At 42.1% G+C, this 13466-nt stretch overlaps 1 protein-coding gene across 1 annotated transcript in view; it reads right to left on the bottom strand.

Annotated features, from left to right (window-relative positions):
* ANKH (ANKH inorganic pyrophosphate transport regulator) overlaps positions 1-13466 on the bottom strand; it is a 170547-nt gene that overhangs the window by 67114 nt on the left and 89967 nt on the right. The window contains exon 2 of the mRNA XM_010858798.1: positions 6390-6606. Coding sequence (XP_010857100.1) covers positions 6390-6606 — 217 coding nt within the window. The remainder of the gene's footprint in view (positions 1-6389; positions 6607-13466) is intronic.

Here is a 13466-nt window from a genome sequence, read left to right on the forward strand (position 1 = left end):
GCCAAAGCACTGGAGTTTCAGCTTTAGCATCAATCCTTCCAAAGAAATCCCAGGGCTGATCTCCTTCAGAATGGACTGGTTGGATCTCCTTGCAGTCCAAGGGACTCTCAAGAGTCTTCTCCAACACCACAGTTCAAAAGCATCAATTCTTCGGCGCTCAGCCTTCTTCACAGTCCAACTCTCACATCCATACATGACCACAGGAAAAACCATAGCCTTGACTAGACGAACCTTTGTTGGCAAAGTAATGTCTCTGCTTTTCAATATGCTATCTAGGTTGGTCATAACTTTGCTTCCAAGGAGTAAGCGTCTTTTAATTTCATGGCTGCAGTCACCATCTGCACTGATTTTGGAGCCCAGAAAAATAAAGTCTGACACTGTTTCCACTGTTTCCCCATCTATTTCCCATGAAGTGATGGGACCAGATGCCATGATCTTCATTTTCTGAATGTTGGGCTTTAAGCCAACTTTTTCACTCTCCACTTTCACTTTCATCAAGAGGCTTTTGAGTTCCTCTTCACTTTCTGCCGTAAGGGTGGTGTCATCTGCATATCTGAGGTTATTGATATTTCTCCCAGCAATCTTGATTCCAGCTTGTGTTTCTTCCAGTCCAGCGTTTCTCATGATGTACTCTGCATAGAAGTTAAATAAACAGGGTGACAATATACAGCCTTGATGTACTCCTTTTTCTATTTGGAACCAGTCTGTTGGTCCATGTCCAGTTCTAACTGTTGCTTCCTGACCTGCATAGAAATTTCTCAAGAGGCAGATCAGGTGGTCTGGTATTCCCATCTCTTTCAGAATTTTCCACAGTTTATTGTGACCCACACAGTCAAAGGCTTTGGCATAGTCAATAAAGCAGAAATAGATGTTTTTCTGGAACTCTCTTGCTTTTTCCATTACTCAGCCATAAAAAGGAATGGAACTGTGCTCTTTGCTGAGAATGTGGATAGATTCAGATACTGTCATACAGAGTGAAGTTTAAGTCAGAAAGAGAAAAATAAATGCTACATATTACAGTATCATAAAAATTTTCACAGCTGAAAATAGCTTTTGCTTCTAGAAATCCATGCTGAACAGGCACACTTTCCCATTAACTACATCTCTTTGAGAAGAAGGGTGTATCTGGCCACCATCTGTTTTGTATTCGTCTCACTTCTGTACCCAGCTTATCATTAGTAGGACTTGAACGACACGCACATACTATTTGGTCAGTAAGCAATTTGTTGGACCACTGATAGGACAGACAGGGATTAAAAGTGAGTTACTGCTGCTGCTGATGCTAAGTCGCTTCAGTTGTGTCCGACTCTGTGTGACCCCATAGACGGCAGCCTACCAGGCTCCTCTGTCCCTGGGATTCTCCAGGCAAGAACACTGGAGTGAGTTGCCATTTCCTTCTCCAATGCATGAAAGTGAAAAGTGAAAGTGAAGTCGATCAGTCGTGTCCGACTCTTAGTGACCCCATGGACAGATCAGTCGTGTCCGACTCTTAGTGACCCCATGGACTTCAGCCTACCAGGCTCCTCCGCCCATGGGATTTTTCAGGCAAGAGTACTGGGGTGGATTGCCATCACCTTCTCCAAAAAGTGAGTTAAAAAAAGGGCAATTCTTAGTCTCACTCCCCTTTAGTCAAAGCCCCTCAAGTGAAAAGCAGGAAGGTCAGCTCTACTAATACTAATGGTATGTCTCTTTAGAATTAACAAGAATGCTAATAATATCATAAGGGATGGTCGAATTTTATCTATAAATGTGTTTGAATAAAGAAGTATATTCATTAAAACTACAGATGACATCTTGCTGGGAAAAGTAACTATGATGGTAAAGAATAAAATGAAGAAACAGGTAAATTAGGAAACAAAGCAAAAAGAAATCAAGGAGTTGGCCATTAAACTGAAAAAACAAACAAACACCCAATAGGGTGGTGGTGTTAAAGCCACAGCCTGAGATTGGATGGAATTAAGGAAACATAATAGATAAGAAAAGTCACCATTTGTAATCTTATGCGGTGAGACAAAATAGTCATTTAGAGCCTTGGGTCAAACTCACAAGTCCATCTTGTATCAAAGATAAGGGAAAAATTAGAAAGGGATGCGTGATCCACACATGTCACTAGTGGTAAAGAACCTGCGTGCCAATGCAGGAGATGTCAGAGACGCAGGTTTGATTCCTGGAGGAGGGCATGGTAATAACCCACGCTAGTATTCTTGCCTGGAGAATCCCAAGGACAGAGGCACGTGGTGGGCTACGTCCACAGGATCGCAAAGAGCCAGACACGACTGGAGCAACTGAACACTGCACGGGCTGAAATACAGCTCATGTTTTCAGAGCCAGTTAGAAGAGGACTGAGTCCCTTGGACTGCAAGGAGATCAAACCAATCAAGCCTGAATACTCCTTCCGGACTGATGCTGAAGCCAGAGCTCCAAGCCTTTGGCTACCTGATGTGAAGAGCTGACACACTGGAAAAGATCTTGATGCTGGGAAAGATTGAGGGCAGGAGGAGATGGGCAACAGAGGATGAGATGGTTGGATGGCATCACCAATTCAATAGAAATGAGTTAGAGCAAACTCTGGGGGATAGTGAAGGACAGGGAAGCCTGGTGTGCTGCAGTCCACGGGGTCGCACAGAGTGGGACACGACTGACCGAATAACAACAGAAGATGACTCACCTCGTGAGCTTTTCAGAACACAACCCTAAGAGAAAGAATCTCTTCCTCCCCTCTGCTCTCAAATGTCCTTACATAAATGCTATGGAAAAGTTAGAAGGTCTTGATAAAAGAAAGAAATCCATTAAGGAGATAGGGAAATAGCACCTAAAAACGAACATTTAAGGCAGTAAGACTGGTTTGGCCTGAACAAAGGAATATAAAGAAACTAGGCTTCTGGCCTCGATCACTCTGGTTTCTCACCCTGTGAGTTAAGCTGGTGAACCGGGAACACCTTGCTTCTTGTACGGACTCTGAGCCTTACCGAGGAGCTGCTCGTGTGAGGAATGGTGGTCGTGGTAGTGGTTTAGTTGCTCAGTCATGTCCGACTCTCGCAACCCATGGACTGTAGCCTGCCAGGCTCCTCTGTCCATGGGATTTTCCAGGCAAGAATACTGGAGTGGGTTGCTGTTTCCATCTCCAGGGGATCCTCCCGACCCAGGGATTGAACCTGGGTCTCCTGCATTGCAGGCAGATTCTTTACCTACTGAGCTAAATACATACTCATTTCACTCTCAGGCCAAGCAAATACAATTAGAAGACTGCCTGAGAACAGATGATGGCTTCTCAAGTCAAATATATCTGGAATATTTGCCTTTCTGTTTTATCTATCACTGTTTCCTTGTCCCAAGCATAGACATCTGAGAGCTAACTGTTTAAGTAGAGATGTAAGTAGCTGTTTTTAGCATGACTAAGACATGAGAAATGGTTTTAGTGTCTAGTGTAGGTGACACATTGTAACGTAGAAACTAAATGGGTGGATGTTTATTGATGATGAGAAAATTATGTTGGAAAATGAGGCAAAGAGATCAACATCCTATCTGGAGCTTGTGGTCAAGCTTCTGGGAAACCATTAGCAAGATCTGAGGACAGAAAAGCTTGAGTGCTCAGTCACTTCAGTTGTGTCCAACTCTTTGCAACCCCATGGACAGCATCCTGCTAGGCTACGCTGTTCACGGGATCTACCTGCCAAGAATACTGGAGTGGGTTGCCACGTTCTCCTCCAGGGGATCTTCCCCATCCAGGGATTGAACCCACATCTCCTGTGTCTCCTGCATTGCAGGCGATTCTTTACTCCTGAGCCACCAGGGAAGCCCCAGAAAGACTTACAGGATACTTAAAAAAAAAAAACAAAAAAACAGAAAGAGGAGACAAGAAGATGAGCAAATATGTCTGATGTAGCAGACAAGGCAAGAGAAGAATTAAACCCTTAGACAGAAAATTGAAATGAGACCAATATACTACAGGTGGAAAAATCATTAAATTTTGAGTTTTAAATGTTTGAAAGAAATTGATATGTGTTTCTGTAGTGACTGTGGAAAGCATTTGTTTGGGGGGGCGGAAATGTTATATAGTAATTGTAAAAATATCAACAGTGATAAAAACAATTGTTAAATATCTGGAGGTAGAACCATTTTGGTTCAAATTTAGGATTTTAGGATTCCATCTTAAAGTTGAAAAACTTGGATTTAAATTAGAAAATGACTTCAATTTTTATTTCAGTGACCAAATTGTTCCTCCCAACAGCGTCAATAACACAGAAAACTCAAGTTTTCCTTAATTACAGACAGCTAGTAATTAGCTATGAGTCCCAAAGTCTCATTCCCTCATAAAACAGGAAATGTTGGGTTTATTTGGAAGGAATTTTATAAAAAGGAACTAATTTGTCTTCCTTTTTTAGGCAAAAACTTATTTAGACCTGCTCATTTCACGTATGTCATTTTCTCAGATACACATGGTGTTGGTTGGTGGCAGCTTAGTTGTTAAATCGTGTCCGACTCTTGCAACCCCGTGGACTGTAGCCCACCAGGCTCCTCTGCCCATGGGATTTCCCAGGCAAAAATACTGTGGTGGGTTGCCATTTCCCTCTCCACGGGATCCTCCTGACCTAGGGATCGAACCCAGGTCTCCTGCACTGCAGGCAGATTCTTTACTGACTGAGCCACTGTGCCATCTATGAAAATGGCCCAGATGAATTCTTGTTGCTGAAGTTTCCTTTAAAACTCAGTAGAGAGCTCAGTATTCAGGGTGTAAGTTGAGGGCAAGAAAGGCATCTCCTCTCCACCCCACACCCTGAAGCTCTCAGTCCAAATGAAAATGATCAACAGCAACACTTGGTCTGGATATTTGGCCCACGGGAAGCATCTTCTGGTCCTCATTGTTCTTAGCACAAAATCCTATGCTCTATTAAAAAGGAAACCCACAAAGAGCTGGCTCTATTTACTTTCAGATTCACAATTGTATGAGTAAACTTGAGTTGACACCTGAGTACATGGGAAATGGTGTGGGTTAATCTCCTGGCTCTTCATTCAGCACGGACATTCATGGTTCTCAGGCAACCAGGGCCAAGCTGAAGACACACAACGGGTTTGTGAAGGGTTGTTCACGGGCTTCATGTAACTGGGTTCAGTAGACGGGTCATTCAACTTTTATGCCAGGTAAGCTGAGCTGTTTTGAAGTCTATAGGTTCTGAAATTGTGCCCTTAAGGGTTTTTATCACTACCCTGAAGGCAGCAGAAGTAGAGCTCTGACTCTAAAGGAAAGGGCTTTCCAACCACGGGTCAATCACTCTGTGTGACTTAATTTTCTTGTTTGATGCAAAGAATGTTATGCCCAGAGTGTCAAGTCTCATCTAAAATAGAAGCATGAGGTCCTAAAATGAGACAATTTTAATACAGAAGACAATCTCATTTGTTTTCACTGCTGATGAGAATTAATCCTAAATAATGCTCATTCTGTTTTTATTCTTAAGATTAAGTAAGTCTGATAAAGTAGATAAGCACCAAGGTCCTACTGTATAGCACAGGGAACTCTAGTCAATATCTTGTAATAACTATAACAGAAAAGAATCTGAAAAAGTTATATATATAGCTGAATCAGTGTGCTGTACACCTGAAATTAACACAATATTGTAAATCGACTACACTTCAATTTGAAAAAAAAGGTTAAGTAACGTCTGTCTAACAAAAGCACCTGACTTTTTTTATCTTTGTGTGTGTGTGTATGTTGTGCTTAGTTGCTCAGTCATGTCTGACTCTTTTTGACCTCAAGGACTGTAGCCTGCCAGGCTCCTCTGTCCATGGGATTCTCCAGGCAAGGATATGGAGTGGGTAGCCATTCCCTTCTCCAGAAGATCTTCCCTAACCAGGGATCGAACCCTGGTCTTCTACATTGAGATGGATTCTTTATAATCTGAGCCACCAGGGAAGCCTTAACAAAAGTGAGTGAGGTTGCTCAGTTGTGTCCAACTCTGCGACCCCTTGGACTGTAGTCTACCAGGTTCCTCCGTCCATGGGATTTTCCAGGCGAGAATACTGGAGTGGGTTGCCATTTCCTTCTCCAGGAGATTTTCCCGACCCAGGGATTGAACCTGAGTCTCCGGCATTGTAGACAGACGCTTTATCATCTGAGCCACCAGGGAAGTCCTAAATCTGATCACATATTAATGGAACTCCTCCTTCTCTGACACAGGGTTTGGCAACCAGAGACATACAATTTCCTAGAGAAAGGATGTCTCTTTTTTTTGCCCTAGAAGTACCAACTCCATTCCCCCCAGCCCTTAAAATTCTCATGATACTTAATAATTATGGAAGAAATCACTTACTACAATAAATACACATAAATAGATTAAGAGGAACAGGGAATTGGCAAAGCTGGATTCTTAAGGGACGACCGACAGTCTTACCTATGAGGGTGTGGAAGACGGCGGCAATGGCCCCGGCCACCACCATGCACAGGACAGCTTTGGTCCTGTCCCGCTTGCTGTTCACAAACACCAGGCCCACGTTCTTGAAGTCACTCATGGGCCCTGTGAAGAACTTCATTAAGGAGTAGGCCAGCCCGTAGCTGGCCAGCATCTCCACTGCATCTTCCTTGACAGCAGCGATCCCCCGGTTCAAGGCCTGTGGAGGGAAGAGACCCACAAACAGCATTAGAAACGTCGTCTTCTCTCCCACAATAAAACGCAGCAGGTTGTGTTTCCATAAGCTAAGCAGCTTATAGGGTAAGTCTCACTGTAATTTGATAAAGGTTATTTATTTTCATTTTCATCCATATTAGCTTCAGTTTGAAATATCTTCTTATGGGGGAGATAGCTGTCCACTATCACCTATGAAATTCCTATGAAAGGAACAGAAAAAACCCAACAAGTGTTCTATGTTAATATCAGAAAATAATTCTAAGATGTTCTGGTTAAAAGGTTAACATGTTAAATTTTATTTGCAGGCTGAATCTACACAATAGCAACAGACATTTTGGAAATGGGTCAACCACTTTATATGGAGTGGGTGATGGGTCCTTTTTTCCCCTGTGTGTATGTATGTGTGAAATATTGTACTTATGTATGTATCCTTCATAGCATAATGTAAGCTCTATGTCATGAAAATGGGTATTGATGGAATTTTTATACCATCTGTGGATGCTATTCACCTGATTCTTATTGTGCTTTAATTTGAAATATATTCCTGATCTTTGTGCAGACAAATAGGAAAAGAAAATCTTTAAATACACTGTTTTTGAATAATTCTTGCTGGAGATGTGGCCATAGAATACTCTGTTTTAACCATCCCCTATGAGGGACCACCCTCTGAGCTTCTAACTTTTCCACCTACTAGATGAGTAAATTGGGGCCTCCCAGGTTGGCACTAGCGATACAGAATCCACTTGCCAACGTAGGAGACACAGAGCCTGGGCTTTGATCCCTGAACCTGGAAGATCCTCTGGGGGAGAGAATGGCTACCCACTTCATTATTCTTGCCTGGAGAATTCCATGGACAGAGGAGCTAGATGGGCTATAGTCCATAGGGTTGCAAAGAGTGGGATAAGATTGCGAGACTGAGCACACAGACGAATAAATTAGATCGGAGCTTGTGGGAATGGATGTCTAAGTAGAAGAACTTTGTTTTAAAAATGTCACCAGATGGCTGCTATCAAAAAGTCTACAAACAATTAATGCTGGAGAGGGTGTGGAGAAAAGGAACCCTCTTACACTGTTGGTGGGAATGCAAACTAGTACAGCCACTATGGAGAACAGTGTGGAGATTCCTTAAAAAACTGGAAATAGAACTGCCTTATGACCCAGCAATCCCACTGCTGGGCATACACACTGAGGAAACCAGAATTGAAAGAGACACGTGTACCCCAATGTTCATCGCAGGACTGTTTACAATAGCCAGGACAAGGAAGCAACCTAAATGTCCATCAGCAGATGAATGGATAAGAAAGCTGTGGTACATATACACAATGGAATATTACTCAGTCATTAAAAAGAATGCATTTAAATCAGTTCTAATGAGGTGGATGAAACTGGAGCCTATTATACACAATGAAGTAAGTCAGAAAGAAAAACACCCATATAGTATACTAAGGCATATATATGGAATTTAGAAAGATGGTAATGATGACTCCATATGAGAAACAGCAAAAGAGACACAGATGTAAGAACAGATTTTTGGACTCTGTGGGAGAAGGCAAGGGTGGGATGATTTGAGAGAATAGCGTTGAAAAACGTATATTATCATATGTGAAACAGATCACCACACTCCAGGTTCGATGCATGAGACAGGGTGCTCAGGGCTGGTGCACTGGGATGACCCTGAGGGATGGGGATGGGGAGAGAGGTAGGGGGCTTCAGGATGGGGGACACATGTACACTCGTGGCTGATTCATGTCAATGTATTGCAAAAACCACTATAATATTGTAAAGTAATTAGCCTCCAATTAAAATAAATAAATAAATGAATTTTTCTGACTACAAAAATAAATAAATAAATAAAAATGTCACCAGAATATCACCTCTGTCTTTAGGAACAGGCAACTGCACAGGCAGGAGATCAGCTTTCTGCATACACTTCTCATTTTTTTAATTTAGTTTTTATTGAAGTTTAGGTAATTTATAATGCTGGGTTAGATTCTGGTGTGTAATTAAGTGATTCAGTTAAACATATTCTTTTCCAGATTCTTTTCAATTATTGTTCATTACAAGATGCTGAATATAGTTCCCTGTGCTGTACAGTTAATCCTTGCTGGTTATCTATTTTATATATAGTAGTGTGTATCTGTTAATCCCGAACTCCTAATTTATCCCTCTCCCACCCTCTTTCCTTTTTGGGAACCATGTTTGTTTTCTGTCTGTGAGTTTGTTTCTGTTTCATAAATAAGTTCATTTGTATAATATTTTTAGATTCCACATAGAAGTGATATCATATGTTTTTGTTTTTTTCTCTCTGACTTTATTTACTATGATAATCTCTAGATCTATCCATGCAGCTGCAAAGGGCATTATTTCATTCTGCTTTATAACTAATATTCCATTGTATATACACTTTTAAAATAGACTTAATTTCTCGGATTAGTTTTAGGCTCACAGTAAAGTGGAGCAGAAAGTACGGAGAGCTGCTACATTCCCTCTTCCCCAAGCACACACAGCATCCCCGTAGAAAGCTACACTGACTACAGTCCATGAACCTACACTGACACGTCATTATCACTCAGCGTCTACTGCTGATCCTGGGGCTCACTCTCGGTGCTGTACATTCCAGGGATTCTGGCAAGTGTCCCTGTTGTTTACCTACCATTATGTAGTTGAACAATCTATGCAAAGCAGTTAGCCAAAAATGTATTTATTGTAGAAAATACCAATGTGTAAGGTTATTTTAGAAAAATCTATAATAAAAGTATATGATACTTGTAGAAATTCAGTGTCATTCTTCTGACAGGTGGTGTTATATAAGGTGTCATATGCTATGTACTCAGTCATGTCTGACTCTTTGTGACCCCATGGACCACAGCCCACCAGGCTACGGATTTCCCAGGCAAGAATCCTGGAGTGGGTTGACATTCCTCCTCCAGAGGATCTTCCCAAGCTAGGAATCAAACCCTTATCTCTTGTGTCTCCTGCATTGCAGACAGATTCCTTACCCACTGAGCCAATAACATTTGTACGATTATATAAGGTAGTTTTTGATAACTGCTTCCAATTATACCTCTCATTCTCTTTTCCTTTTTTTCCAGTAATAACTTAAAATTTTCCATCAGAACCTTCATACCTGACACGATGCCTTCCTTAGGAACAAATTTCCTTCTACCAAAGCTGATCTAACATCTTATCAGCCTGAAGCACACTAAAAACCAACAAGCTCTTTGACAATAAATCCTGTGTTCAAAAGGTGTATGGTGTCAGAGGACTCCTGCTATGTGTCAAGATCTATCACTCGATAATCTTCCCAGATTAATTTCCTTTCAGACCTCTACAGTAGATGTGGTTGATTTCCCACCCAGATGCCCCTTACTGGTCAGCACATCCATCCCCAGGTCCTGGGACTTGGCCACTCAAGGCTCACAGCTGCCTCCTTCTCAGGAAACACTGCTCCCAGCCACTTTGGGTTGGTTAGGGCACTTCTGACCCCCGCCAGGCAGCACCCAGACAATGAAGGGCTGACACAGGGATATACAAGATCACCTCCCCTGCCTCCCTGTGGGATCAACGCTGGTACAATTCATGCTCCGGAGCTCCCTGTGGGATCAGGTGGGAAGCAGTGTCCAGAGAAGACCACATCCTTTTTAAATTTTCCCCACCACCCACTGCTTCCCGCTCCCCCTCTCCCGAGAGCACACACTCAATAAATCAGTCACATGAAAATTTCCCAAGGCATGCTCTGTTTCCAGGGACCCCCGCTCAATACAGCTTCTAATTACATTTCTCTCAGTCATAGAGAACAGTGTATGGTTTGTTCTTTTTCCTTCTCATCCTTCTCCATTCTGACTGTAAACTGCTTGCTTTTCATTGCTAAAATTGTGTTCAAGTTTAAATATATAGTTTAAATTAAATATAATTTAGGGCTTCCCAGGTGGCACTAGTGGTTAGGAACCCACCTGCCAATGCAGGAGATTTAAGAGATGTAGGTTTGATCCCTGGGTTGGGAAGATCCCCTGGAGTAGGAAATGGCAACCCACTCCAGAATTTTTGCCTGGAGAATCCCAGGACAGAGGAGCCTGGCAGGTTACAGGCCATGGGGTCAAAAAGAATCCGACATGACTGAAGTGATTTAGCATGCACTTAAATATATAATTAATGATATAATTAATATATAATGATATATTACATATTAGCACAAGTTTTAAAATAACGTAGGATTAGTCTTTTTAGGTGTCTTGCTGGCAAAGCTTTATTCTTTGCTAAAAAGCAATCAGTCTGGCTGGGGCATCCACGGTAATGCTATTTCCACCAACTTCTCCTTGACAGGGTCCTAAACCCAGTGCTGAGGCAGGAAAGAAAATCAAATTACATAAGGAATGACAGCTCTGTCAGCAAGACTGGATGTGAACACTCTGCTAAGCTCAACAATTATGGTAATTTGAGGAAAAAGCACAGGGTTTAGAGCCATGCTGACTTGATTGGATCTGCTTCTATCACAGTTCTTATTCTCGCTGAAATAATAGATCTTAGATCGTCTATAAGTAGCATACAGGGCACCACGCACAACTGGCCTAGAAGAGGCACTTGAAAGCAAGGATTTATGCCCATTCTGTTTACCACCATACACTTACCACCTTGCTACACTGTGTGTGCGTGTACACTCAGCCTCTCAATCGCGTCTCACTCTTTGTGACCCTATGGACTCTAGCCCACCAGGCTCCTCCACCCGTGGGATTTTCCAGGCCAGAATACTGGATCGGGTTGCCATTTCCTACTCTGGGGATCTTCCCCACCCAGGGATCGAACTGCGTCTCTGGAGTCTCCTGCTTTGGCAGGCAGATTCTTTACCACTGTGCCACCTGGGAAGGCCCCCTTGCTACATTATAAACACTCAAGAATTTGTTTGATGAATGAATGAATTAGGTGTTTTCTACTAGGAATTTCAATGTTGATACTAATTTGTGTACACTTGGGAAAAAAATCACATTTTGATTGTAAGATGAAGATGTTATTGTCTGTAAGAGCTAGTATTTTAACATTCTTATTGGCCATACTAAATGTATGCTGTGATGACAAAACAAATCCTGACTTTAAGAAGCATTAAAATGCAAGGAAAAAACAGCTTTAGAATTGAGGAGATTTGCTATGCTAATATTATGAGCCTTTTATTATTGGCATTTGTAGTACTTCCCTCAGTTTGTTCCCTTCCTAATTTTATGATTTTCTTTTGATACCAGAAATATGAAGTTATTATGCAGCCAATCCTTCATTTCATGGAGTTTCTCTCCATACTTCTGGACTTCGTCATTCTTACTCATCCTTAGCTAAGGCAATTTTGTTTAGCTTATAGTTTCATTTGCACATTTAACTTTCTACTCCTCCTGGAACTTACATTGTGAGGTATGGCTTGAAATTAATTTTCTCATAATAATTTACTTCTTCAAATTAGTTTGAATAAAGCACCTATTGCTTATTTATTTGTGATGTTTTCTTATCAGCCATTAGTTCTCAGGCACCCTTCTGTCACCTACGGTTTGCTTTATCTGTCGTTTCAATTTGCTTACCCTGTTTTTCTTCATAGCATGTTCATTCAGTTCAGTTCAGTCACTCAGTCGTGTCCGACTCTTTGCGACCCCATGAACCACAGCACGCCAGGCCTCCCTGTCCATCACCAACTCCCGGAGTTCACCCAACCCATGTCCATTGAGTCAGCGATGCCATCCAACCATCTCATCCTCTGTCGTCCCCTTCTCCTCCTGCCCTCAATCTTTCCCAGCATCAGGGTCTTTTCCAATGAGTCAGCTCTTCTTATCAGGTGGCCAGACGTTATTTGGCTATTTACTTGTCATCTGTCTTCCTATCTACCTTCTCCATTGGATGTAAGCTCCAGGGCACAGAGAACTTAGGTTCATACCACATTCCCAGTCCTAAACATAACAGGGGATCACATGATAGGTGAGTGATGAGGGTTTGAAGGCATGAAGTGAAATATACACAAATAGTATAAACATTTCCCACGACGGACGCTGAAGAAATGAAATTACTGAGCTGGAGATTCCTGGGAGGAGCCTATTCAGATGTACCAGACAAGGAAACTCCTTCAAAGAGGTGACATTTGAGCTGAGAGTTGAAGAACAAGAATGAACCCGCTGTAGGAAGAGCTGGAGGAAGACCTGGACCTGCAGGAGGGCAGCCAATGAGAGTAGAGGGGATATAAGGTGAATTCGGAAGAGTAGGTAGTGCTAAAGTCATCGCAGGTCACAGTAAAGAACATGGGGCTTTGATCCAAGAGCAGTGGGAAGCCGTCAAAGGGTCCGAGCCCAGGTGGGAATGACCATCTTCCTGGCTGCAGGCACGGACGTGGCCTGGAGAGGGTCAGACAGAGCAGGAAGTGAGGAGTCCACTGGTGATCCAGAGAAGAGAAGGTGATGGCTTGGAAGAGGGTGTATGGGGAGACAGAGAGAAGTTGATGGACTAGAGAGCTTTTTTGTGTATTTTTTCTTAATTTAATTTTTATTAGAGTATACTTGCCTTACAATGTTGTGTTAGTTTCTGTTGTACAGCAAAGCAAAATCAGTTATACGTACACATATCCCCTTTTTTTGGATTTCCTTCCCATTTAGGCAACACAGAGCATTGAGTAGGGTTCCCTGTACTATGACAGTAGGTTTTCATTAGTTATCAATAGTGAGTATATGTATCGATAGTGTATATATGTCAATCCCAATCTCCCAATTCATCCCCCTACTGCCCTGGCTTGAAAGCTTTTGGGAGGTAAAATAAATGAAACTAATGATGGACTACATGGTGGGTGTGAGGAAAAGGGAGAACTGTTTAGTTTTTTTG

The sequence above is a fragment of the Bison bison genome, unplaced genomic scaffold (assembly GCF_000754665.1).
Source record: "Bison bison bison isolate TAMUID 2011002044 unplaced genomic scaffold, Bison_UMD1.0 scf7180017864440, whole genome shotgun sequence".
In the NCBI taxonomy this organism is placed as follows: domain Eukaryota; kingdom Metazoa; phylum Chordata; class Mammalia; order Artiodactyla; family Bovidae; genus Bison; species Bison bison.